This window comes from Stegostoma tigrinum, chromosome 5 (assembly GCF_030684315.1).
Source record: "Stegostoma tigrinum isolate sSteTig4 chromosome 5, sSteTig4.hap1, whole genome shotgun sequence".
NCBI lineage: Eukaryota > Metazoa > Chordata > Chondrichthyes > Orectolobiformes > Stegostomatidae > Stegostoma > Stegostoma tigrinum.
The window spans coordinates 61,308,947-61,336,280 of record NC_081358.1 but is presented as its reverse complement, the minus strand read 5'-3'; the positions used below and the strand labels follow the sequence as shown (position 1 = coordinate 61,336,280).

General features: G+C 42.7%; 1 protein-coding gene across 6 annotated transcripts in view; it reads right to left on the bottom strand.

Moving 5' to 3' along the window:
- rims2a (regulating synaptic membrane exocytosis 2a) overlaps positions 1-27,334 on the bottom strand; it is a 908,436-nt gene that overhangs the window by 372,669 nt on the left and 508,433 nt on the right. For all 6 annotated transcript variants that reach the window (XM_048528687.2, XM_048528689.2, XM_048528688.2 and 3 more), the window contains 3 exons: positions 25,909-26,008; positions 24,161-24,284; positions 2,657-2,703 (listed from right to left, as the gene is read on the bottom strand). In XM_048528687.2, coding sequence (XP_048384644.2) covers positions 2,657-2,703; positions 24,161-24,284; positions 25,909-26,008 — 271 coding nt within the window. The remainder of the gene's footprint in view (positions 1-2,656; positions 2,704-24,160; positions 24,285-25,908; positions 26,009-27,334) is intronic.

Below are 27,334 nucleotides of genomic sequence, written 5' to 3'. Positions count from 1 at the left end.
TGGTCTTGAAGGTTTCCTCTAATTTGTTTTGTTTAGTGATGACAAAGGTGTCATCCACATAGTGGACCCAAAGTTTGGGTTGGATGATTGGCAGAGCTGTTTGTTCGAGTCTCTGCATTACTCCCTCTGCTAAGAACCCTGATATCGGCGATCCCATGAGTGTACCGTTGGTTTGTCTGGAGGTTTTGTTATTGAAAGTGAAGTGGGTGGTAAGGCAATGGTCCACTAGCTTGATGATGTTGTCCTTGCTGGTGTCTGGTGTATGTGTCTTTGGTTCTTCTAATAGTGTAGTCAGTGTTTCTTTGGCTAGGTTGACGTTGATGGATGTGAACAGGGCTGTTACGTCAAAAGAGACCGAGAGAGGGGTGCTTTTCAGACTGGAGGCCTCGTGGCCAGTGGAGTGCCACAAGAATCGGTGCTAGGTCTACTGCTTTTTATCATTTATGTGAATGATTTGGATGTGAACATAGTTAGTAAGTTTGCAGATGACACCAAAATTGGAGGTGTAATGCACAAAAAAGGTTACCCCAGAATGCAATGTGTTCTTGACTGACTCATCCAATCAGCCAGGGAGTGACAGATGGAGTTTAATTTAAATAAATGTGAGCAGCTGCATTTTGGAAAGACAAATCACAGCAGGACATATACACTGAATGGGAAGGTCCTGGGGAATGTTGCTGAACAAAGAGACCTTGGAGCACAGATTCATAGTTCCTCGAAAGAGGAGTCACAGCTAGAAAGAATAGCGAAGGCAGCGTTTGGTATGCTTGCCTTTATTGGTCAGTGCATTGAGCACTGGAGTTGGAAGGTTACGTTGCAGCTGTACAGGACATCTGTTAGGCCATTACTGGAATATCCGTGCAATTCTGGTCTCCCTGATTTAGGAAGAACGTTATGAAACTTGAATGGGTTCAGAAAAGATTTACAGGGATGTTTCCAGGATTGGAGGGTTTGAATTAGACGGAGAGGCTGAATAAACTGGAGCTATTTTCCCTCAAGTGCTGGAGGCTTTTATAAACTGAGATTAATGATGTTAATTCAGACATTTAGAGCAAAGGAGGAGGCCATTCTACCCAGCATGTTTGTACAAGACAACAAAGATTTGACTACACTAATCCTATTATCTAGCTTTTTGCCAATCACCCTGAAGATTGTGATGATGCAAGTGAATATCTGAACAAGCTTAAACAATGAAAGTTTCTGACTCAACCTATGTTCAAGCAGTGAGTTCCAGATTCCCACTACCTGTGAGCGAAAACTTCTCTAGTCAACTCTCCTCTTAGCCTTCTATCTCTTAACTTTAATCTATGACTTCTGATTTTTGAACTTTCTGTAAATGGAAAGACTGCTTTCCTATCCACCCTCTTTATGCATAAACCCTTCACTCTTATTCCATGCCTCAGCTAACAAAGGCATCTTCTCTGCCTTGAATCCCACCTGCCACTGCTCAGCCCATCTGACTAATCCATTAATAACCTCCATTGGGAGAGGAAAAGGCAGGATGAGGAGAGGTGTCTGAAGGCCAGGTGAGAGCTTAGGGTTTGGGGCCTATGCTTGGATGTCAGACGTTGGGACATTTAGAACGTAGAACAGCATTGTTTATCACAGAATCCCTACAGTGTGGAAAGAGGCAATTAAGCCCAACAAATCCACACTGACCCTTGGAGTATCCCACCCAGAAACATCCCCTATAACCCACATAATCCACACATCCCTGAACACCATGGGCAATTTAGCATGCCCAATCCACCTAGTCTGCACATCTTTGGAAACTGGGCACTCACAGGAAACCCACACAGACATGGGGAGAAAGTGCGAACTCCACACAGACAGTTGCCCGAGGGTGGAATTGAACCCGGGTCTCTAGTGCTGTGAGGCAGCTGCACTAACGATTGAGCCACCGCACCGTCCTGCCACCCCAAATGATGATGAGTAACTTTTTTGTTTGGCCTACATAGTATTTCAAGATGATTTTGTACGGGATCAGTAGGCACCTCAGATCATATCAGAAATTATTAGAAGGTCCTGAAGCATACTAAGCCATATATTTGCACTTGCAGAAGACCTAATGCTGATTTCAAGCTAAAACAATGGACATCTCCTGTTAGTATTCTCCACCGTTTAGCATGTGGGGCTGTTTGGTCATTGCTTCATGCGCGCTTGCTAGTCACAAGGAGGCTGTGCAGTGCCTAAGAAACTTGGACTATGTTCATTTAGTGGTGATTTTATTAGTTTGCAACTTCTATGTTTGATTAGAAAATATTTGGTTTCTAATTGTCTGTTTATTCAATATCTGTACTGTGTACCAGCATTTATGAAACAATCTCAATAGTGAAAAAGATTTTAATCATATCCATCAAATATCTACAACTCAGGGAGATGTCTGAGTGTTAGATATTGACAGTAGAGGTCTTAAATAATTAAAGAATATCTCTTGAAACTGTTTATTACAATAGAGAAAGGTGAAATGACTTTGACTTCATGCCACGAGTGAAATTGACTATTTTCTTTTGAGACTGAAGAAAAGGTAGAATTTTGCAGTCATATTGCACGTATGAGTAATTATCGACTTGGATTTTGTTCATTCAGTGGTGATTTTTTAGTTTGCTAAAAGAAGGAAATTGTACTGAACTGAAGAGAAAGAAATCATGCTTACTTGACTCTAGCTGTCCACGTGTGCTGTCTGGTATCCGGGGAATATCCCTTCAGGAAAGACAGAAAAAAAAGAAGCAAACGTTTAAAAGTCATCCAAATACTGCTCTGCTTTAACCAAGAGACTCCGTACCTTTCACCAGAATCACATAACTAGGTCATACTTTTATGAAGTCATTCTCCTATGTGCACACTGTAAAAATTGGCTAAAGGTGCAACAAACACACTTGCTTTTAAATCAGGAGAAAATGTATTAACATATGACTTGCATTTAATGATTAATAAATGAGTATTTTTTGACGACTATAAAACATGAAAAAGTCACAGCACAGGTGAATGCCTTTCAGCCAATAATGCCTGCACCAGCCAGAAAAAGAAAAGTGAGGTGCTCATGCTAAGCTCAACTTCCAGTGCCTAGTCCTTGTAGGTTTACAGCACTGGAGCAGATCCTCTGAGAATTCAGTTGTACACTCACCACGACCTTCATCTATTAAAATCAATGTATAGGAAATTGTGGAATAGTGTGCCAAAAAGATCCTGTCATGTATTCTCAAAGGGTGACATTGCAAACCTGTTTGTCAATTTTTTTCACAGTTCAATTATTTTGAACCACTGCATCTGAAAGCAAATTAAATGACAATTCAGTGAACAACATGGTGATAAGTGCAGCAAAACTCTCCTCTGTGTGGAAATTACCTTGGATACTTCCAGGTTTACTGCTGCAGGTAATACTTGGAGTTGTAGATGGTCCAAAGACTGAATAATGTCTCAGATCTGGGATGGGGGGGTTGGCAGAGTGGATGTGTTGTCATGAGAATAACAATATATCTGAAAATGCAGCTACATATAAATTTCAAATAAGAATTAACTTTAAAGACCATAAGGTCAGAATCTTTGCCTTGCTGCTCTCGCTGCAGCATGAGAATAGAAGTGGGTTGAAAATCTGGTACTTAGGAACTGAACGCTGATATTAGCATTCTGCTCTCAGGTTTCCCATGCAGATGTTGTTAGATTGATGATGTGTTGCATCTGTCAGAGGATGGCTGGGGACCATGGTGGACATCAAATTTGATCCATAGTAGAGGATAGAGCAAGAATGAGGATGGATTCATAAGACTGGAAGGACAATCAAATTCTCTAGCGCTTCCCTTCTGGTCATGCGACAGGCTATGAGTGCACGAATAAAACTTGTTTCGACAGATGAGAGGAGGCCATCTTCTCAGACAAAGCAAATGTGGAGGAAGTGGATGCTATCCTACATCTCCAACATCTTGTACAACACACCTCCGGTCAGAATTCCTCACAGCTCCACATGTTCCTCTCCCCAAATGAATTCTCACCTCTATATCCAAGCTGCCAAGCCTAATGTCACCTGTTACCCATCACAGTCACAATAATTTCAATCCATCTTGTCAACAAAATCCACTGCAAGAACTCCAGGCCTAGTCTAAGGTCTGGGAACTGCCCTCTAATAACACCAACACTGAATGCTGAGGATGAGGCAGCCATGGACATGGCACAAGGTCTGACCACTGTCTGGAGGCAGAGGTAGTGGGTCTCCAATATAAGAATTCATAACACTTTCATATGATACAAAGTAAATGCTGATTCTAATTCACAGTCACCAAGAACTGAAAGATGAGCATTAACATAATGACAATTGTGAAATCTTTATCCAAAATCAGTTTTAATCCAGGCTTTTTATTTCTCACATGTCCTTCAGATCAGAACAGTGGGTGGAGCTTGAGTAGAGCCAAAAAGAAATGCATGAACTTACAAAGCATCTGTCATGAACCCAGGACATCCAAAAGTGGCATAACATCCAAAAAAGTAGTTTTGAAGTGTAGTCACTGTTCTAAATCAGGAAACACAGAAGCCAATTTGTGCACAATTCACATAAGCAGCCATGTGTAAGATGATCTGTTTTTGCCACGTTAATTGATAGTTGCCTACAGGCGAGGACATCTAGGATAACACCCCTACTCTTCTTCAAAGTAGTACCCTCAGTTCTTAAACATCCACCTAAGAGTTTGGGCCTCAATTTAATGATTCAACTCTAATGATTCACTGTTCAGGAGGTTCTAACTCAACTTTTGTTCTGTAGTTGGTAGAAGAGCAAATATTTCCTAAAGGTGATCACATATTCTAATGAAGCACTGTCTCCTGCACACTATTCATAGTTCAGTGGGACCTCCTCGGCAAGTAGATGAGGTGACAAATGGCGAGCAGTAGACTGAACGGAAGCCCAGGTTCACAACAAAGACAGAAGTGAAGTGTATCAATGGAGATGCTCTACACACTTGAGGTTTTGTTTAGCTGGACACAAATACTGTGCTTTGGGATTATTCATGAAGGTAACAGAAATAACGTGAGACTCTGTCACATTTTTGGACAGGATATTGATGAGGCCACATTTAGAGTACTGTGCACACTTCTGGCCCTCCTGCTATAGAAAGGATGTTATTAAACTGGAGAAGGTTCAGAAAAGATTTACCAGGATTTTTCTGGGATTTGAGGATTTCATTGTTTTACAGACATTTCGTTACCATGCTTGGTAACACCCTCAGTGCAGCCTCCAATGAAGCATTGGTGTGTTTTCCCACCTGGTTTTTAAACTTTGGGGTCCATTGAGATGGATTGCCTCGCTGCCCCTTTTCCTTTGTAGTGGAATGTATATGGGATCGAGTTCAATGTGTTTATTAATACTATACCTTGTGGAGTGCCATGCTTCCCAGAATTCTCGTGCTTGTCTCTGGGTAGCCTGTGCCAGGATCTTGGTGTTGTCCCAGTCGAAACGGTGGTTCTCCTTGTCCATGTGGATTGAGATGCATGAGTATTCGTTGTGTCTTTTTGTGGGCCGTTGGTGTTCATGTACTCTACACGCCCCAACAAACTCATCACACTACTCTACATCAGGAACATGTTGGAACTCACCACAAGGCTCCTATGACTTCTGGGCATGAGAGTGGCACACAAGCCCACATCAACCCTACGACAACTGCTCACCTGAACTAAAGACCCACTCCCCGCCATGGACAGGACCAATGTCATCTACAAAATGCCCTGCAGTGACTGCGAGAAACACTACATTGGACAAACAGGAAGGGAACTAACAACAAGAGTATACAACTTCGACTGGGAAAACACCAAGATCCAGGAACAAGCTAGATAAAGACACGCATGAGAATTCCTGCAAGCATGGCACTCCATGAAGCAGGCTATTAAAAAACACATTGAACTTGACCCCATATACATTCCACTAAGAAGGAAAACCAGAAGTGAGGCAATCCATCGCAACGGACCCCAGAGTTTAAAAACCAAGTGGGGATATACACCAACGCTTCATCAGAGGCTGCACTGAGGATGTTACCAAGCACAGTAACAAAACGTCTGCAAAACAAAAACCAGCTCGGTGAGCCAACCAACCTCAACACTCACAACCCGACCTACAGATCTACTCCAAAACCTTGAGGATTTCAGTTATAGGGAAAGGTTGTATAGGCTGGAACTGTTTTCACTGAGGCGTACTGGGGGAGAGGAGTGACCTTATAGAGGTCTACAAAATCATGAGGGGCACAGATAAGATGAACAGCAGGGGTCTTTTCCTTAAGATGGGGGAGCTCAAAACTAGGGGGCATATTTTTTAAGGTGAGAAGGAAAGTTTTAAAAGGACCCGAGGGGCAACTTTTTTGCACACAGGGCGGTTCGTATGTAGAATGAACTGTCGGGGAAAGTAATTGATGCAGGTACCGTCACAACATTTAAAATATATTTGGGTAGGTACATGAATAGGAAAGGTTTAGAGGGATTTGGGCTAAATGCAGGCAAATAGAACTAGTTTAGTTTGAGAAACTTGGTCTGCATGCACAAGTTGGACCGAAGAGTCCACTTCCACGCTGTATAACTCTTATGACTCTAGTACACACCGTAGGTCAGAGATTACAGGAGTCTGCCTACAGCACAAACATCTTGGTGCTGCAGATCTTTGTCTTTTTTTATCACCTACATGGATAGGGTAGCCATCTACACTGAGCCATTGAGCATCAGACAGGCAGCAAAAGATTGCATGCATAGTCCCACCAAAGGACTGCAATCTGTGTTTGTTAAAAGAGGATGAAAGAAATCCTTCATATGAAGCAAATATCTCTCTGGCTCTTGGCTGGCATGCATGTGCAGGTGGGCCTTGGGAGGGCAGTTGTTAAGTTGAGACTGTACATAAGGTACACTCCCTCTTGTCTCATGTCTTTCCCTAAATTCCCACAGTCAGAGCCCCATGTACAGCTTTCTGCGATGATGACCGAATCTGTCCTTGCACAGATGAAGTATGAGGCAGTTTTGCCTTCACAAGCACCAAGTCCAAAAGGGGTCATCCATGAGCATCTCATTTGTCCCAGCAAGAGAATGGACAATACTCCCATGGTCTGTTAAAGATAAAAGATAAATCAAAGCAACTACAAAGTTGAAGGTCCAGAGATAGGAATAGAACAGGCAGTGCCTGGATGAAGGGGGTAGGGTATTGATCTGAGTAGAGTGTGGTGAGGTCGTGTAGCCACTCTATTTACATGGCAAATTCACTTAAATTTCTGATCAATGGAAACCTTCAGTATGTTGACAGTGGGGTATTCAGTGATGGCAATACTGGTGAATGTCAAGTAACAGCGGTCAGATTGTCTCTTAATGGACATAGGCATTGCCTGGCATTTGCGAGATACAAATGTTACTTGCTACTTGTCAGTCCATCCCTGGATATTGTCCAGCTGTTGTTGCACTTGAACATAGACTGCTTCAGTATCTACGGAGTCATAAACATTGTACAATTAACAATGAACATCCCCACTTCTGACCTTATGATGGACAAAAAGTGAAGATGAAGCAACTGAAGATGGTTGGGCCGAGGACAATACCTTGAGGAATCATGCAGAGATGTCCTGGAGCTGTGATGACTGACTACCAACAAGTACAGCACAACCATATTCCTGTGCGCCAGAAGGACTTTACCCAGCAGACAGTTTGCCTCCTCATTCCCACTGATTTAAGGGAACAACTTGAGGAATTCTCTCTAAATCTCAGATTTTTTTTTTAAAAAGTGTAATTTGTTTATGGATAAAGGTAGCTAGTAAGGTTAAGGAAGTTTTAATCATGGAGGCAAAGGCAGCCAAGTGGAATGTGTGCCCTGTCATGTGGGGAGTCACGGACCCTAACTGCGTCAAGATGACCATGTTTGCAGGAAATGAGAGGTCCCACCTTTTCCAAAATAATGTCCCCGTGTTCTAAGAAACTAAAACTCTCCCTCCTCACTAGTTCTTGAGCTACACATTCATCTTCTCTATTTTTCAGTTTCTGTGCTCACTGGCACGTGGTATTGGGAATAATCCTGAGCTTAAAACCTTTGAGATTCTGCTTCTTAATCTACAGTCTAGCTCCCTGAACTCTTGAAGTAATACCTTGTTCTACCTATATAGTTGATAACAATGTATACCTTGACTTTTTCTTATCTCCCTGCCCCTTAAGCATAGCCTGCAGCTGCTCAGTAACCTCCCTAAACTAGGTACCAGGGAGGCAACATACCATCTGCAGCCACAAAAATGCCTGATTTACCCCCAACTAATAAATCCACTATTACTCCTACTTTCCTTATCCTCTCCTCTGTAATCAAACTGCTTGTGATGCTAGAAACCTGGCTCTGACTGCGCTCCTTTGAGGTACTAGTGCCCTGAAAACCGATTTATGAGCATGAACATAGGGATACTTGCACGACCTGCCTGCTTCACTTGACTGCCATCTTTCCTCCAGTCCCTTCAGCTGTAGTGTGGCCACCTGTCGAAACGTGTCGTCCACATAACTCTTGGCCTTGAGGATGTGCCACATTGTTTCCATCCATCGTTTAAGCTCCAAAACCCAGAACTCAAGTTTGTGCAGTTGGGAGCACTCCTTGCATACATGGTCATCTTGAACAGCAGTAGGGTCCATGACTCCCCACATGACAGGACATATGTTCTACTTGGCAGCCTTTGCCTCCATGATTTAAACTTCCTTAGTCTTACCAGCTACCTTTATCCATACATAATTTTACACTGTTTTAAACAAAAAAAATCCTCGATATAGGAAGTGTTCCTCAAGTTAATTCCCTTACCAGTGAAGTTTTTTTTTATAGCTCTCTACTTTCGTGTGGTTTCACTCCTTTTCTTTCTTTCATTAGGAATGAGTGAATTTGTCCTCATCTGTAAATTTATATACTCACTGCTCCGTGTACCTCCCCAACAGGCTCCAAAACTGTTCTCGCTACTGCTAAGCCTGAATCCTTAATTCTAAATTTATTCACTCATCACTTTGTACACCCCACAAGCTCCCCTGTGAGTACTAGGTTGTGACCTAACTGCACTTCTAAAAAGCTCCAGCACAATCTCCCTAACCTTGTATGTTATTCCTTGTTTAATAAGAAGTAAGGATTTCATATGAGATAACAAAGTGTGGAGCTGGATGAACACAGCAGGCCAAGCAGCATCTTAGGAGCACAAAAGCTGATGTTTTGAGCCTAGATCCTTCATCAGAAAAGGGGGAGGGGGAGAGGGCTCTGAAATAAATAACATGAGAGGGACAGGTGGATCGAAGATGGATAAAGGAGAAGATAGGTGGAGAGGAGACCGACAAGTTAAAGAGGATGGAGCCTGTGGAGGGGAGTGTACGTGGGGAGGTGGGGAGGGGATAAGTCAGGTAAAGGGGGTGGGATGAGGTTAGTAGGTAGGAAATGGAGGTGTGGCTTGAGGTGGGAGGAAGGGATAGGTGACAGGAAGAACAGGTTAGGGAGGCGGGGAAAAGCTGGGCTGGTTTTGGGATGCAGTGGGGGGAGGGGAGATTTTGAAACTTGTGAAATCCACAGTGATAACATAGGGCTGCAGGTTTCCCAAGCGGAATATGAGTTGCTGTTCCTGCAACCTTCGGGTGGCATTGTTGTGGCAGTGCAGGAGGCCCAGGATGGACATGTTGTCTAAGGAATGGGATGGGGAGTTGAAATGGTTCGTGGCTGGGAGGTGCAGTTGCTTATTGCAGAACACCTACACTCGATTCGCAAAGTGGTCTCCAAGCCACCGTTTGGTTTCCCCGATGTAGAAGAAGCTACAATGGGTACAGCGGACGCAGTATGCCACATTGGCAGACGTGCAGGTGAACATCTGCTCGATGTGGAAAGTCATCTTGGGGCCTGGGATGGGGGTGAGGGAGGTAGTGTGGGGGCAAGTGTAACACTTCCAGCGGTTGCCAGGGAAAGTGCCACGTGTGGTAGGGTTGGAGGGGAGTGTGGAGCGGACAATCATGGACAGAGTGGACCCTCCAGAAAGCAGACAAGGGTAGGGATGGAAAAATGTCTTTGGTCGTGTGGTCGGATTGTAGATGGCGGAAGTGTCGGTGGATGATGCGTTGGATCCGGAGGTTGGTAGGATGGTATGTGAGGACGAGGGGGATTCTTTTTTGGCAGTTATTGCGGGGACGAGGCATGAGGGATGAATTGTGGGAAATGTGGGAGACACAGTCGAGGGCATTCCCATTATCTCTAAGGAATTCATATGCCTCTTTTACCAATCCGTTGATCTGCCCTGCTACGTTCTGGGATCAGTGGAAATTTAGCCCAAAGTCCCTCACTTTCTCAATACCCACACAGTATTCTCTCTTAATTAAGTATTACTTTGCCTTGTTTGATGTCTCCAAATGTAGCCTCTCAATTTCCAGGTTAAATTCTAATTGCCACCTTTCTGTCTGCTGAATCGGCCCACGCAGTCCAAACAGACTCCCTACAGCTTCCCTCCTTGCTACTAACCACATAGGCAATTTTTGTGTCATCTTCAAACAGCTTGTTGGTGGGGTGGGGGGGAGAGGCGCGTGGTGGTGATGGTGGTGGTGGCGGAATCGTGCCCCTACATTTAAGTTCCAAGTTGTTAACAGATATCTCAAAGGTAGGGGAAATTAGCATTTAGCCCTGTGGAACCCCACTGGAGCCAGTCCTCTACTTGATAAGCACACGTCAACCATTACCTCTGTTATCTGCCATTGGTTGGTCAGTGGAAGCATACATATGGTCATTTACAGCACTCTGTCAGAGGTGAAGGGTGGACAAGACTTGATGCAAGGTTAGATAGGGACAACAGACTTCTTATGCTGTGAAAATGGGAGAAATGGGAGCCCAGGGAGAAGTGCACAATGCTAGTCACGCTTAGAGGTTGTAACTTCATGGATAAGGGTTTCAGCAAGTGACATGGTAAAAATGTAGAAGTAACAAGTCCAATTGATGCTAGGAATGAATATTTCAGAAGGTTTGGTGGAACTGAAGACATCAGACAAAGAAGTGGATTGGATATCAAGTGATTGAGTACGTGATGGAGGTCAAAGACAATGGCCATGTTCTTTCCCATTTTTAGTGGTAGGAAATTTATACTTATTCAGTCGCAGTAGAGTCCAGAGAAAATATAAAGGAGATTGAAAGAAACGGTTTAGATCCAGTTCATCACCCAAAAGACACATTCGAATGGATAAAGGAATTTACTTTCCTTAGTACCAATTCAAGGAGACAAAGGAATTGTCCATTTTCCAGGTACTTGTAATAATCAGGTATTTTTTTTACACTGGGTACCATAGGATTATAATTACATGTTACAACATCTAATTAAGCAACTGTAAGCCACAGAGACAGGACTTAATTCCCACAAAGCCATAAGACAGGCAGAGGGAAGGTTAATTAACTGAGAAAGAAACTCGAAGTTGAAGGAATCACTAGTTTCCCTTTCTTTGCATTCCTCATGACAGTTACACAGAAGCAGTGACAGCAATAATTGATAGACATAGATGTTTAATCCTGCAAAAGTTTCATCAGACAAAGAAACATGTTCATTGTTAACGATTATCAACATGTAAGAAGTTAGGCTTTTAGTAATATTGCATTTCCAGTCTCTTTAATGTCAAGTCTTCCTTAGAAGTCTCAGACAAATGCTGCCAAATTACATATTTCTAAATCCACCTAATGAGATTCAGAAAACAGAACAGCAGTGTTTCCACAGTTGCAAAATTTGACCATAACACCAGAAGATAAAGCAGAAGCAAGCTATTCAGCCCATTCAAGTCTACTCCCGTGATCAGTTTAATTATTTAATTTACTAGTCCCAATACCATGGGCTTTTATCTTACTAAGTCGTCTCACTTGTGGCATCTAATCAAACCCCTGTATATCTTCTAATTTCCCTGTATCTATCATACTTATTACCTCCTCAATAAATTTGCTGAGCATCATTTTCCCTTCATGACGACATGGTGACTCTGCTTGAATACATTATGCACTTCTAAATACTCTGCTAGAACATAGAACATTACAGCACAGTACAGGCCCTTCAGCCCTCGATGTTGTGCCGACCTGTCATACCAATCTCAAGCCCATCTAACCTACACTATTCCATGTACGTCCATATGCTTGTCCAATGACGGCTTAAATGTACCTAAAGTTGGTGAATCTACTACCGTTGCAGGCAAAGCGTTCCATTCCCTTACTACTCTGAGTAAAGAAACTATCTCTGACATCTGTCCTATATCTTTCACCCCTCAATTTAAAGCTATGCCCCCTCGTGCTCGCCATCACCATCCTAGGCAAAAGGCTCTCCCTATCCAACCCTCTGATTATTTTATATGTTTCAATTAAGTCACCTCTCAACCTTCTTCTCACTAATGAAAACAGCTTCAAGTCCCTCAGCCTTTCCTCGTAAGACCTTCCCTCCATACCAGGCAACATCCTAGTAAATCTCCTCTGCACCCTTTCCAAAGCTTCCGCATCCTTCTTATAATGCGGTGACCAGAACTGTACACAATACTCCAAGTGCGGCCGCACCAGAGTTTTGTACAGCTTCACCATAACCTTTTGGTTCCGGAACTCAATCCCTCTATTAATAAAAGCTAAAACACTGTATGCCTTCTTAACAGCCCTATCAACCTGGGTGGCAACTTTCAAGGATCTGTGTACATCTGTGTACATCCTTTATAAGCTTTAAGTGACACAAGATTACTTCTTTCTGTCCCCCTCAATTTTGGAATAACAGTATTACACTGGCTGTTTCCCAATCCTCTGTGACTTTTGCCAGAATCCAAGGATTCTTGGAAGAGTATTTCTAACGTATCCATTATCTTTGTCCGTACTTTCTTTAAAATCCAGGGCTGCAAACCATCCAGTCCAAAGGACTTAGCGGTCTTTATTTCCCTAGTACTTCTTCTCCAGTGATAGTTGTTGTGTTTATTTCCACCCTCGCTTTTGCCTCTTGGATTACACAGTATTTCAGGAATGCTGTTAGTGTGTTCCACTATGAAGACTGATACAAAGTACCTATTTAACTTCTCTAGCATTTCATTATTCCACCTTATTTGTTCCCCAGTTTCATTCTCTGAAGGGCCCAAGTTCACTTTGGTCTCTTTCCCTCCTTTTACATATTTAAATAAATTATTTTCTTTTTTACATTACTCATTAGTCTACACTCAAAGTTTATTTTCTCTTTTTGTAATCTTTCATTGCTTTTTAACATTTGCCTAATCTTCTCTTTTACCACTAATTTCTGCCACATTGTACATACACTTTATTTCAATTTAATGTTCCCCATAGTTTCTTGCTTTAAACACATCCTAGAATCCTTCTTCCTCACTCAGATACACTTTTGTTGTGAGTCAACAAGTATTTCCTTAAATTATCTGCCATTGTTCTTCAACCAACTTTCCTGTTAGTCATCTCACAGTCCATCCCAGCCATCTTTGCCCTCATTGCTTTGTAATTACAGTTTTAAGCACAATTGATTCCAAGCCAAGATAATAAAATGTGAGGCTGGATGAACACAGCGGGCCCAGCAGCATCTCAGGAGCACAGAAGCTGACGTTTCAGGCCTAGACCCTTCATCAGAGAGGGTTTGATTCCAAGCCAAGTTTCCTACTCACAAACTGAATACTAAATTCTATTCCCTGGTGGGTCTTTTACTCTGTGATCATTTATTAACCCTGCTTCACATCAGATTAGAAGATCGAAAATAGATTGATTACTGGTTGGGGTGACAAAATAAATGCCCCAATAAATTTTCCCAAATATACTGGGTGGTACGGTGGCTCAGGTGGTTCGCACTGCAGCCTCGCAGCGCCAGGGACCCAGGTTTGATTCCAGCCTCGGGTAACTGTGTGGAGTTTGCACATTTTCCCCGTGTCTGCTTGGGTTTCCTCCGGGTGCTCCCGGTTTCCTCCCACAGTCCAAAGATATGCAGGTTAGGTGGGTTGGCCATGCTAAATTGCCCATAGTGTTCAGGGGTGTGTGGGTTATAAGGGGATGGGTTTGGGTGGGACGCTCCAAGGGGCGGCATGTACTTGTTGGGCCAAAGGGCCTGTTTCCACTCTGTAGGGAATCTAATCTAATCTAATCTACAGATATTTCCCTCATGGCAATTTGATTTTCCCAATCTACGTAAAAGATTAATGTCCCCCATGATTATCTATCATGTTTTTTACTTGCCCTGATTTTCTCCTGATTTATTCTCCTGCAGAATTACTATTTTCAGGGAATATGTTGATTTTTATGGCATTATGGCACTGCAGGAGGCCCATGATGGACATGTTGTCTAAGGAATAAGAGGGGGAGTTACCCGAGTCGCAAAACCTTTTTAACTCCCCCTCCCAGTCCTAAGACGACATGTCCATCCTGGGCCTCCTGCAGTGCCATAATGCCATAAAAATCAACATATTCCCTGAAAATAGTTATTCTGCAGGAGAATAAATCAGGAGGAGGTTGCAGAAACAGCAACTCATAATTCCGCTTGGGAACCCTGCAGCCCAATGGTATCAATTTGCACTTCACAAGCTTCAAAATCTCCCCTTCCCCCACTGCATCCCAAAACCAGCCCAGCTTTTTCCCCGCCTCCCTAACCTGTTCTTCCTTTCACCTATCCCCTCCTCCCACCTCAAGCCGCACCTCCATTTCCTACCTACTAACCTCATCCAGCCTCCTTGACCTGTCCGTCCTCCCCAGAGTGACCTATTCTCTCCCTCACTCCCCACCTATACTCTCCTCTCCACCCATCTTCTCTATCCATCTTCGGTCCACCTCCCCCTCTCTCCCTATTTATTTCAGAACCCTCTCCGATGAAGGGTCTAGGTCCGAAATGTCAGCTTTTGTGCTCCTAAAATGCTGCTTGGCCTGCTGTGTTCATTCAGCTTCAGACTTTGTTATCTTGGATCTCCAGCATCTGCAGTTCCCATTATCTCTATAGGTGAGTGCAGGTCAGTCAGTGAGGTGATAGGAGCAGAGAGGTGGGAGAGAAGATGGACAGGTTGGATCAGATCAAGGAGGCAGGGATGAGAGGGAAGGTTGGTCATGGGATGAGGTCAGGGGGTGGGTTGTTGGTGATGGCGGTGGTGGGGAGATTTTAAAAATGGGAAGGGCCACATTGAGACCATTGGGTTGTAGGGTCCCAAGGCAGAATATGAGATGTTGCTCCTCCAGTTTCCAAGTGGCGTCATTGTGGTACTGTAGGAGGCCCAGGATGGACATGTCGTCCAAGGGGCGAGAGGGGGAGTTGAAAAGGTTTGTGGCCGTAAGGTGTTGTTGTTTGTCGCGAACAGAGCACAGGCACTCAACAAAGCGGTCTGCAAGCATCTGCTTGGTCTCACTGATGTAGAGAAGGTCACATCGGGAACAGTGGGTACAATAAGCCACATCGATGGATGTGGCGAACCTCTGTCTTATGTGAAATGTTTGTTTAGTGCCTTGGATGGAAGTGAAAGGGTGGGGATTGATGGGGAGGTGTAGGGGCAGGTGTAGCACTTCCTGCAGTTGCAGAGAAAGGTGCCGCAAGTGGTGGGGCTTATGGGGAGTGTGGTGCGGACGAGGGAGTCCCGGAGTGGGGACAGAATATATCCTTGGTTGTGAGGTCAAATTGTAGGTGTCAGCAAATGATACATTGAATCAGGAAGTTAATGGGATGATATGTGAGGACAAGGGGAATTCTGTCTTTGTTTCTGTTGCGGGGAGGGGATATGAGGGCAGAGATGTGGTCAAGAACATTTTCGACCACCAAAGGGGGAAGTTGAGGTCCTTGAAATAAGAGGACATCTGGGATGTCCAGGATTGGAACACACGAACTTGGGAACAGATGTGGCGGAGGCAGAGGAATTGGGAGAAGGGGGTCGCATTTTGCAGGAAGGTGGGCGACAGGACGCATAGTCTCGGTAGCTGTGGGAGTCAGTGGGTTTGAAATAGATATCGGTTTCAAAGCAATCACCAGAGATGGAGACGGAGAGGTCCAGGAAGAAGACAGAGTTATCAGAGATGGTCCAGGTGAACTTGAGGTTGGGGTAAAAGGTGTTAGTAAAGATGATGAACTGTTTAAGGGGCAGCATGGTGGCTCAGTGGCTAGCACTGCTGCCTCACGGCGCCAGGGACCTGGGTTCAATTCCACCCTTGGGCAACCGTCTGTTTGGAGATTGCACATTCCCTCTGTGTCAGCGTGGGTTTCCTCCCACAGTACAAAGATGAGCAGGTGAGGTGGATTGGCTATGCTCAATTCCCCATATGTTCAGGGATGCTTAGCTTAGGTGGGTTATAAGGGGATAGGTCTGGGTGCAATGCTCCAAGGGTTGGAGTGGACTTGTTGGGCCAAAAGGCCAGTTTGCGTACCGTAGGGATTCTGTCTTAAGCTCCTCATGGAAGCACAAGGCAGTGCCAATACAACAATCAATGTAACAGAGGAAGAGGTGGGGATAGTGCCAGTGTAGCTGTGGAAGAGGGACTGTATCCTACGAAGAGACAGGTATAGATTGGGCCGATGGGAGTTCCCGTGGCTACCCCCTTAGTCTGTAGGAAGTGGGAGGAGTTGAAGAAGAAGTTGTTAAGTGTAAGGATGAGCTTGGTTAAGCGGATATGGGTGTCGGTGGAGGGGTATTGGTTGGGCCTGTGGGAGAGGAAGAAGCAAAGGGCTTTTAGGCCATCTGCATGGGGAATGCAAGTGCACAGGGAATGGACATCCAGACTGAAGATGAGGTGTTGGGAGCCACGGAATTGAAAGCCTCGGAGAAGGTGGAGGGCATGGGTGGTGTCCCAGATGTAGGTGGGAGTTCCTGGACCTGGGGGAGAAAACGGAGTCAGGTAATTGGAGATAAGTTTAGTGGGGCAGGAGCAGGCAGAGACAATGGGTCAGCTGGGACAGTAGGGTTTGTGGGTTTACAGAAAAAGACAGAAATGGGTGGTGTAGGGTTGAGGAATGATGGTGTTGGAGGCTGTGGGTGGGAGGTCACTGGAGGTGATAAGGTTATGGATGGTCTGGGAGATATTTTGGTGGTCAGGGGTGGGGTCATAATTGAGGGGGTGGTAGGAGGAGCTGTCAGCAAGTTGGCACCTGGCCTCAGCGAGGTAAAGGTCAGTGCACCATAACACAACAGTGCCTCCCTTAGCCACAGGTTTGATAGCGAGGTTAGGATTTGAGTAAAAGCAGCAGAGGTTGAGGTGATTGATCTTCCAGGAGGATGGGGTGTGTCAGAGGCAGGAGAAAGGGTCTGTAGAGGGTGGGTTAGATGCCCAGTTAAAGAAATAGGCACAGAGGCAGAGGCGGTGGAAAAAATGTTCAACGTCCAAACCAGAACGGAATTCATTGGTGTGTGGGCAGAGGGCAATAACGGGAGTCCTTTACTGAGGACTGACCATTCATTCTCAGTGAGGGAGAGGTCTCAGGAGATGGTGAAGACCCATCAGGGCTTGTGGCTATGGTTGGGTATAGAGCTGATGGCTGAGTTGGAGCTGGCTTTAGGGGTAGATTTAGTGACATCGTAGTGACGTCGGCGATGGGTGGAGAATCATCAGCGGCGTGTGCTTCCAGGAGGATGGGGCTGACATTACGCCACCCACTGTCGGCATTGCCTCTCCAGACCTCCAACTTTGTAGTTGATTTTATTTATCTTTTATCTTGATGGCTCCGCTATCTCATCAAACTTTGAAAAATTTCAAAATCATATATTAAATTCATTAATTTTCAACATATTTCATTGAAAATATATGTTGTGCAATGCTAAGACACCAACTTCCACTAATGTTGAGAAATGATGAATCGATAACTTTGTGTCATCCTCAAAAATTCAAAAGGAGTTGGAAGAGAACTGAAGAAAACTAACTCAGTGACATTTGTAATCTGCACTAGTGCCAGAACTGTGCTTCACTGAGTATTTACTTTACATCTTCCCCACCCATAATATTTATGACTCGTCTTTCTCTGTCTGTTTCTATGTGCATTGAATTATTTAAAATAGATTTCGGTTAGGTTTTATACAATGCCCTGTTACGTAGCAAACCACGTTTCTTTCATACCATTGATCATAAGCAATCTGTTAAATAGCTAGCTGTTTTTTTATTGAATTACGGACACCTGGTGAGTGTTTTAACCTGGCTCATTAGTCTAGTAAACTCGGGGCTTTGATTAAATCTTTTCACAGTGCAGTCTGGGAATATCAGATTTCAAGCACATTATCCCCGTGAGTTGTGAGAATGACTTAAAAATATTGTATTAGTTTGGGTAGAAGTGAGTTACATGCATAATTCCGTTTTTCAGAAAAGTCCCTTCATCCAAATAAATCGCCATTCACAAAACTGACCACACCCTATGTTAACATTCCTCAGTTGCCCATGTTCAGGAGTCTCTTAGCACAATGATCAGATTTTTTAGGACAACAGCAAGTTTCTAGTGTGTTCTCATTGAAATCATTCTGCCTGAATGGATTTTAATAGCAGAAATAAAAACACCAAAAATGGAAAAGTTCCCTAAATATAAGTTCTTAAAAACACTAATAAATACAGAAAATTATGGTTAAAATGAGACAAAATTTACATTTTCAAGCTTAAAGAACAAATGTAACTGGTTTGGGGGCTTTTCTTGGGCTCCGATTCTTTACCCTGACATATTTATTCTCACACAATTTAAGTTTGAATCTACTATAAAGAGGTTAGGAGAGTACTTAGGTGTAACAACACAAGAAAATGGCCACAGTATTAAATATGAATGTGTTACACTTCTCCTCAATTCCTTTGACCATTTGGAGTCTTAAATGCTTCTCTCTGCTTGGAGCAATATCTAACATTTTCTCTTGCTGAAATAACCTGTGTTAACTGAACTCCTCTTTTCTGACCAAGGGTCGAGGCCCAAAACGTCAGCTTTTGTGCTCCTAAGATGCTGCTTGGCCTGCTGTGTTCATCCAGCTCCACACTTTGTTATCTCGGATTCTCCAGCATCTGCAGTTCCCATTATCTCTCTTCACCTTGCTCCAGTCATGTTTTGTAGGCTTGGAACATTTTTTAGGAAAGGGAATCTTTAAGCATTTTTCCAGAAATGTCTAAAACCAACAAAATGGTGTGATGCATTTAGTTTCTAGTCCCGGATGTGGGAAGAAAACTTAAGGGCGCAGGATGGTGGTGTACCATGCTGCCAACTTTCTCAAATCCAATAGAGAAAAGTTCCAGGAAGGAAGGCCTGCCCATGTCCAAACCAACCAATTAGTAAGGACTTATTCCTGCCTGGGCTGCAATTGTCCCAGTCTCAGCTGGGACATAGACCAGTTGGCCTATTCAACCATCAAACCAGTTACAGGAAGCCTGTTTGTTAGGAGTTTAGGTGGGGATGGCCGATTCAAAATCTGTGCTGAATCATGTACGCTCAATAATATGGACAGAGGGGAGTGGGGGTCGGTGGGATAGGTGTGTGGTTGATGCTGAAAGCCACCCTGTCTCATTACTTCCAAACCCCAAGACCCCATTCTCCAAACCATTCTGCTCCAAGTTAAGAATTAGGACTAGGTTGTGGGACCTTAGTAAGGAGTCTTATAAATATGTGGTGAAGGATGTCAATACTATAATTTAAATAAAAATCTTGCTTCCTCTTGTTTTAAAATGATTGCTTCGCATCTGTAACCAAGAACAGCTGTTTCAAGTTTCATGTCTGAAATGTTACGGATAAACGTGAAATTCAAGACTTTTCTACCTCCACCAGCAAGTAGCCTCTTTCAAACTCCACATCAACAGGTTGTTCAAGGGTGAACATATGGCCAGTGGCATTTACTTGACCTGTTTATCACAGGGAGATGCAATATACCTGGCTTTCACTATACCCATATCTACTGCAATGTAGCCCATACTGAATACAGTATAGCCTAAACCTACCAAGTGCAGATTGTGACAATAACCATTCTCTTGTCGACAGGAGAATGGATGTACAACTCTAAAAGTTTAATAGCCATGAACATTGCAGGTCATAATGCATCAATATCCCTCGTGTAAGAAATGATGCCAAATACCAGCACTTTGCATTTGCACCTAAGCAAAAGCTATCAACCAAAGACTTACCAAGAAACTCTGCTGTTGATAACAATGAAGCTTAGAAGTCACTAAGTTCAGTCATTTACCAAACAGTAGCAGCAACCTTTTGTAAAGACAAACAAAGACAGGTTTGCAACCTACTCATCTGAGTTGTCATCTGTCAGTGAAACAAAACAAAAGCCTCCCCGATAGATAACGTAAAACCAACAATTATAACATTGCATCACTTGAAAATAGCCAAGGCAGTTGTGAGAAGTGACAGACAGATGCATCACAAATAAACACCGGATCAACCCATGCCAAATCCAAGCTGTCTGTGTAGTAACTGAAATGCAAATACTATGATGATCGAGAGTAACCTTGATCAACAGCCATCAAAGCTTCCACAACTAAAATCAGAAGATGATAAAGTCCACAAAACAGAAGCAAATAGGTGTACTGTGGGGTTGAACACTACTGTAAGATGAACTCCCATGAGGTGGGCATCTTCTGCACCACGCATGAACTCTCCCCAGCATCTTGTTATTGTTAAGTTCAACAAACAACCCTCATCACAAGTGTCAGATGAGGCCATGGCAAACTACTCAAGCACAGACAGTCCCACCCATGGTCACACCTTTCTATGGTCCTTTCTTTTTCTTTTGGAAGGTAGTATCCATTCCACTAGACATGCATGATAAAACAAAACGGCACTTTATACCAAAACAAAGGAAAGGCAGGAGACTGTAATAATTGTAGGGCCATCTCATTCCTTAATCTTATGCGAAAGCCTGTGCTAACATCATTCTTAAAAGTCTATCAACTTGCAGACCAAAGGTATCCAGAAGCAGAGTTTGATTTCTGTTTGAAAGCTCTACAGTAGGCCTGCTTTTCTCCAAACACTGACTTCAACAGCACAGGGACCAGCATGTACCTCTACCAAACTTTCATAGAGCTCACTTAAAGCATTCAGTGCACACAGGAGAGGACTCTAAAACATTTGCGGGGGGGGGGGGGGGGGGGCAGGAATTAGCGGTTCACCAAAAATCCAGTCTTCTGTTCCTTCTATGACAACACACACTCCACCATATGATCTTCATGGCTCCACTTCTGACAGCATCACAGTGAAGACTGGAGTGAACAGGACTGTGTCCGAGCTTGCAATCTGTTTGACATGACCTTCTCAATACTCCTAAGTTGTGCATTCCCTGTACCAAAAAAAGTGTTTTACATATATATATTTTTAAATCAACTTGTTTTGAGGATGTTAATACTCATCTCTGGGGCAGGTGTGATCTGAACCCAGGCCTCCTGGGTAAGAGATTAGGACACTACCGCTATGCCAGAAGTTTACTTATATATTTGGTCAGATGGCAAGCTCTCCAATCTATCTAGATTGAAAGCAAACACAAAATTACAGCTTATTTTGATCAGCGAACTCTACTACACTGATGACACTGCACCAGTCATTCAAATAAAAACTCAGCTACATAATCTCATGGATTATCTGTCCCATGCTTGTACTTATTCTCTGTGATGATAAGCATTAAAAATGGCCACAAGAAATAATATCATATTTTCTGTAATCATATTAGACAAAAAACTGCTGGAAAGTGTTACGAACTCTTCTAGATTGTCTGTCACGATCAGTGCAGAATTCAAAACACAGTCATGCATACGGAAAGCATCTACCCATTGTTGGACAATTCCAAAATGTGAATGGAATAAAATCGAGCAAGGGACATAGGTCGAATCTCCCTTCCCAAAGTTCAATAGCCCTTCCACCACTGGAATGAATTCCCAAATCCAGCCACACCCCAGCAAACCCACCTCCCCTCTCTCCACTGGAAACACATCTTCTCCCACCCCACAAAAGCCCAAACTAGCCTAGGAATTCCTTAGTACCTGGAATTCGGCCTAACAGGTGCCCTGTCAACCCAACTGGCAGCCGAACCTCTTAAGCATATGCCAGACTAACTCCATAACTAGCTACATACTTACCCTTTCAGAAGAGTTGTGGAAGTGGCTGGCTGTGTCCCTGGACATTTAAATCATAGTGAGAATCTGAAACTTGGATACAGGCATAAGGTGGCTTCTCGGTGCAAGTTAGCAACAAAATGGCTTCTGGCCTGTGAACTGTAAATTCTGCTGGAGCTGCTCTTTTAGCCAGGGAACTCTGAGTTTTGCTCGAGCTGCATAAATAACGCAGTAATGATAAGATAATGCAGTACTAACCATTCTAGCTGACCTTCAGTAGCAAATGTTATGGTGCTATATGGCCAGACAAAAAGTAACCTAAACATTGTGACATAAGTTGTTTACCAGTTAATACTATTGGATTATGTAACTGTCAATGAAGCAATATCATGCATTGATTGGTAACTGTTTGAATACACTATGCGATCACGCCATGTACCCTGCTTTAAGAAAAGTATAAAAATGTGTTTGTATTAAGTTGTGTGTGCAGCTCCTCCGAGGAATACAGAAGTGCTCAACTTCTGTGTTTTCCGGATGATCTGTACCCGGCCGATTGAAGAAATAAAGAGTCAAGTCTTAAACAGCGAGACAGACTGTGAGTGTTCATTGACTGAGCATGGAATCGAGAGACCCCACCGGGGGTCGAGATTCACAATAGCATATAGCATCTGTTGCCATGAAAAAGGTGAGATTCAGCTTCTCCCAAATCTCCACCACTATGAGGGCACTGCTAGATTGCCAATAAAGGCAATTCAACAACTTTCATCCTCACTTGTTGCAAAGTTAAGCAGGTTTAACTTTGGTGGCTTGGACACCTCCACTGGATTGAAGATAGTCACGTGCCTAAGGAGTGATACGACTGGTAGGATGCCCAAGACACTTGCTCCAAAGACACTTGCAAACATGACACGAAGGCCCTAAACATCTATTCATCTTTTCAAGTGCATGGAAGAAAATAGCTGAGAACAATGGAAAACAGCATCATCACCTGTGGGTTGACACATGTCACCAAGACAGCAGTTTGGCAACTTATGTTGACACCAGTAAATGCCAAAACCACATTGAAACCCAATTACCACTTCATATTCAAAATGTGTCTTAGAAGTTGTGAAAGTGAGGGACGGCTGGAGTACATTACCTACCATGTGTTGTCTGTGCCTAGTAATTTACTATCTCTTATCAGAATAAATCTTCATGTTGCCCACGATAACTCAGATGACGTGATTCAGCAGGAGATAATGATATAGTGGTATTATCACTTCCCTGGTAATAGAGAGGGTAATGCTCCTAGCCAAGCAGCTAGTGAGATAGAAACACAATGGATTGAAAATCTGCAATATGAAGCTAGTCTCAGTAAAGATGACTGTAACAACTACCATCAACAGTTATAAAAGCCATCTAGTTCACTATGAGATAGCAAGAACTGCAGATGCTGGAGTCAGAGACAACACAGTGTGGAGCTGGAGGAACACAGCAGGCCAGTCAGTATCAGAGAAGCAGGATAGTTGATGTTTTCGGACGGGACTTTTTGGGGTCAACCTCCTTGGGGTCGTTGCAACCCGAAATGTAAACTTTCCTGCTCCTCTGATGCTGCCTGGCCTCCACAAATAATTCATTAATGCCCTTTTAAGGAAGGAAATCTTCCATCAGTAACTGATATGGCATATATATGTGACCTCAGCAATGTGTTTGACTCTTAACTGTCCTCTGAAATGGCCTCATAAGCCATTCAGTTCAAGGGCAATTAGAGATGATCAGCAAATGCTCTTTTGCCAGCAATTTCCAGATTTCTCAAAAGAATGAAAAAAAAAGATTTTGTTTTGTAAGGTGGCATACAATGAAAAACAAATGTTTTGCTGTGCTGTTCAGGTACATTCAAACCATTTGAACAGCACAGTTTCAATGTCATTAAATGAACATAGGTGAGGTCAAATTTTAATTGCTTTCATTCTGTGTATCAGGATCATTTTTGTTTTCATATTTAAAAACTTTGAATATTAAGATCAAAGTTTCCAGATATTTAGGCTCCTTTGATTGGTTTAACTATTTACAGATTAAATGGTGAAAGATCAAGGAGCATGTACCCAAATGCTTGATATGTGCACATTCATAAAATTACTCTTGATAAGTAATCTGGTAATATTAAAACAAATGTTAATATAGATTATCATAGATTAATATTAAATCAAGACAACTAACCCAATAGGCCTGGAAACCAGAAGTTCAACTTGTGGCTCAGGTTTAGATTCAAAGATGATGTTATACACCTCCTCAAATGTGGCTCCTTGTAATGACCTGCCGTTCCATTCAAGTACTTCATCACCTACATCATAAAATAACAGAGGTAAAAATCTTAATGGATAATCATAAAGAAAACACCGTTTAATAATTTACAAGCATTCCTTCAATAATTGTAATTTGTAGGCTCTGTTGGCTGCCTTTAAGGATTTTAAAATAAATTTCAGGGTCTGTTTCAGGAAGTGCTTGTCAGACATCAGGATTAATTCGATAATAGGTTAGCTACTACATAATTAGCAACATGGCTAAATGAAAACATTTATTACAATCCATTTACAACATGTAAGAGGTCAGTTAGCTCAGTTGACTGGTTTGTGATGCAGTGTGATGCCAACATAGATTCAATTCCTGCAGCTGTTCGGGTTACCATGGAGCATTTTCCTCCTTAACCTGGGCTAACACCCGAGGCATGGTGATCATTTAATGAAAGAGCAGCCCTGTGGTGCAGTAGCGCTATGGCAATTTCATCTTTACAGATAACATATGCAGGAAAGAAGTGGAATAAATAGTACAGATCATCTTGCCAATTATACAGGTTTATAAAATCATGAAGGATATGGATAGGATGAACACCAAGGTCTTCTTCGTCAGGTGGGGAAGCCCAAAACTGGAGGGCATAGGTTTAAGGTGAGACAGGAAACATTTAAAAAAGGACCTTAGGGATAATTTTTTTCCACACTGAGGGTGATGCATGTTTGGAGTGGTGCCAGAGGAAGTGGTGGACATGGTACATTTACAATATTTAAAATGGATGGAAACTGGTCAGATTGGGATGTCCAGTCAGCATGAACAATTTGGACTGAAGTGTCTGTTTTCACGCTGTATAGCTCTGTGACTCTATAATGATTTGTCTTGTTGCACTGTTTATCCTTGGGTACCATATTCTATTCAGAATAGTGCGCTGATGAGTACTATCATAGCACTTTTCCAATTTTTGACTTTTTTTTGTTCAGTCACCAACTCGTTTTTTCCCAATGACTTTTGTAAAATTCAAATATTGAAACAATAGTAATGATAAAACTAAAACAAGAAACACTGCAAAAAATGCAGAAGGTTGGGCAGCATCTGCAGAGTGAAACAGAGTTAACACATTGGGTCAATGGTGGCTCTTTATCAGAACTGAGCAAAGATAAGAATATAATAGTTTTTGCGTGAGATAAGGAGGAGGAGAGAAGAATTGGGCAGGGAGATTCTGAGGTGCACTGGAGAGCAGGAGAAATTAAGTGAAACTATGTTCCATAGTATGCATAAAGAAACAAAAAATGCATTCTGTAGCAGTATGAATGGCTGGATAGCAGCTGTGTGACAGCTTAAAGAAGGAAATGGGACAATAATAGAGGCAAGGTGATCAACAAACTGAAACATGAATTGTTTCTCTTGTCACAGAGCAGACAAACCTGAACATTTTCCGCATTTTCTGCTATTATTTTAGATTTCTAGCACCTGCAGCATTTTTGTGTTTTTATTACCAATTGTCATCAGATGCAGTTCCATGCTTCCTCCTGGAGCTACTCCCTACTGTTATTGTCCCACACACAGGCATGCACTGCACAATTCACACTGGACACTGATATTACGGTTATCAGAATCAGAGAACATGAATGTCAACAACAGAAGGAAACTCATACAAGAATTGTTATGAATGGTACCTGGTCTCAGATGCCCCACAATGTCTGCTAAACTCCCCTTCTTCACCTTGGTAATGAATGCACATAGTCTGCCAAATTCAGTCATCTTTCCACCCACCACCTGTTCCAAAAAAAAGTGAAGATAAATGACATTATCATTTGTCCTACTTTGAAAAAAATAATTTTAAATACATTTATTGCTATGTTAGATCTTATCTTTATGAATAGCAAGAATCTAGATGAGAGGAAATTCACTTGTATAGCATTCCGAACTTCTTTAAATTCTATAACATTCTGCTGTTTCTCTTTCCTGCTTCACACTTAACTCAAATATTAAAACAGCTCAGCTTAGTCCCTGCTAGAAACACAATAATTTATTACAGAAGCATCACTACCAAGTGGAATAAGGGCAGAGGAAAAATTGGACAAGGCCCTAAAAATGGGCAAAGTGGCCAGGGATTGAAGAACCTATGCTTATTTGTTGCAATTCTGGGAGCATTCAAGTAACTTAAACATTAATAACATGCAGCCCACTGATGAAAGTGCTACTGAGTGGTTGCATGCCTCAGCATTGTGTCCAAGTGCTGCAATTGGCTCTCCAATACACCATGGAATCCGCTGTCAAGACAACACAGGCAATATAGCAAAGAAAAACCATATGTAGTGCCAGAAGATGTTTAATTCCCACTCGAGTAGTCAAGCTATCCTTAAACGAGACACTCAAGTAAGTGTGCCACAAGCCTCAGACATGTTCAATGTACTGTTCCCCCTTAACTCGTCCACCAACAACCCTAAGCCTAACTAAAATGCCAGCCCCATTGCGGAAAATTGCAGATAATGAATGTAAACTTTAAGATTTGAATATTCTCTGATAACTGGAGGTTTCAGAGTTTGAAGCTTCTGACCTGTGAAAAAATTCCCCAACCAGAGAAGAAACAAGTGGCCGTGGCATTGTAGCTTCCTGCAGGAAGTAACATTAGAAGTGAAAGATCTCACCAGTTGGATAACCATTAGTTTGAACCCAGTCAGTTAGAGGGTCATGAAAATTTGGACTTTCCATCTGAATTCTTGGTTGAAATCAACAAGAGAAATGACCCAGTTAATGGTTAAGTGGCATGTCAGAATTTGACAGATTTTGAAAAACAAGAAGTCATTCTGTGCAAAAATGTATCGTGGGCTTTATCAGATAAAAGATGCAGTTTCCTTCCCTCAAGGACATTAGTGAACCAGATGATTTTTCCTGACAATTGACAATGGTCATCATGGAAGGCTTAATCCAGAACTTCTTAAAATCAGATTCAAATTTAACCATCCGCCGTGGTGGGATTCAAACTAGAGTCCCTGGAACACTGTTGGATTTCTGGACTAACAGTCAGCGATAATACCACGAGGCCATCGCCTTCCCTAGGATTATTTCCACTTTAACCAACTTCATGGTCTACAAGTT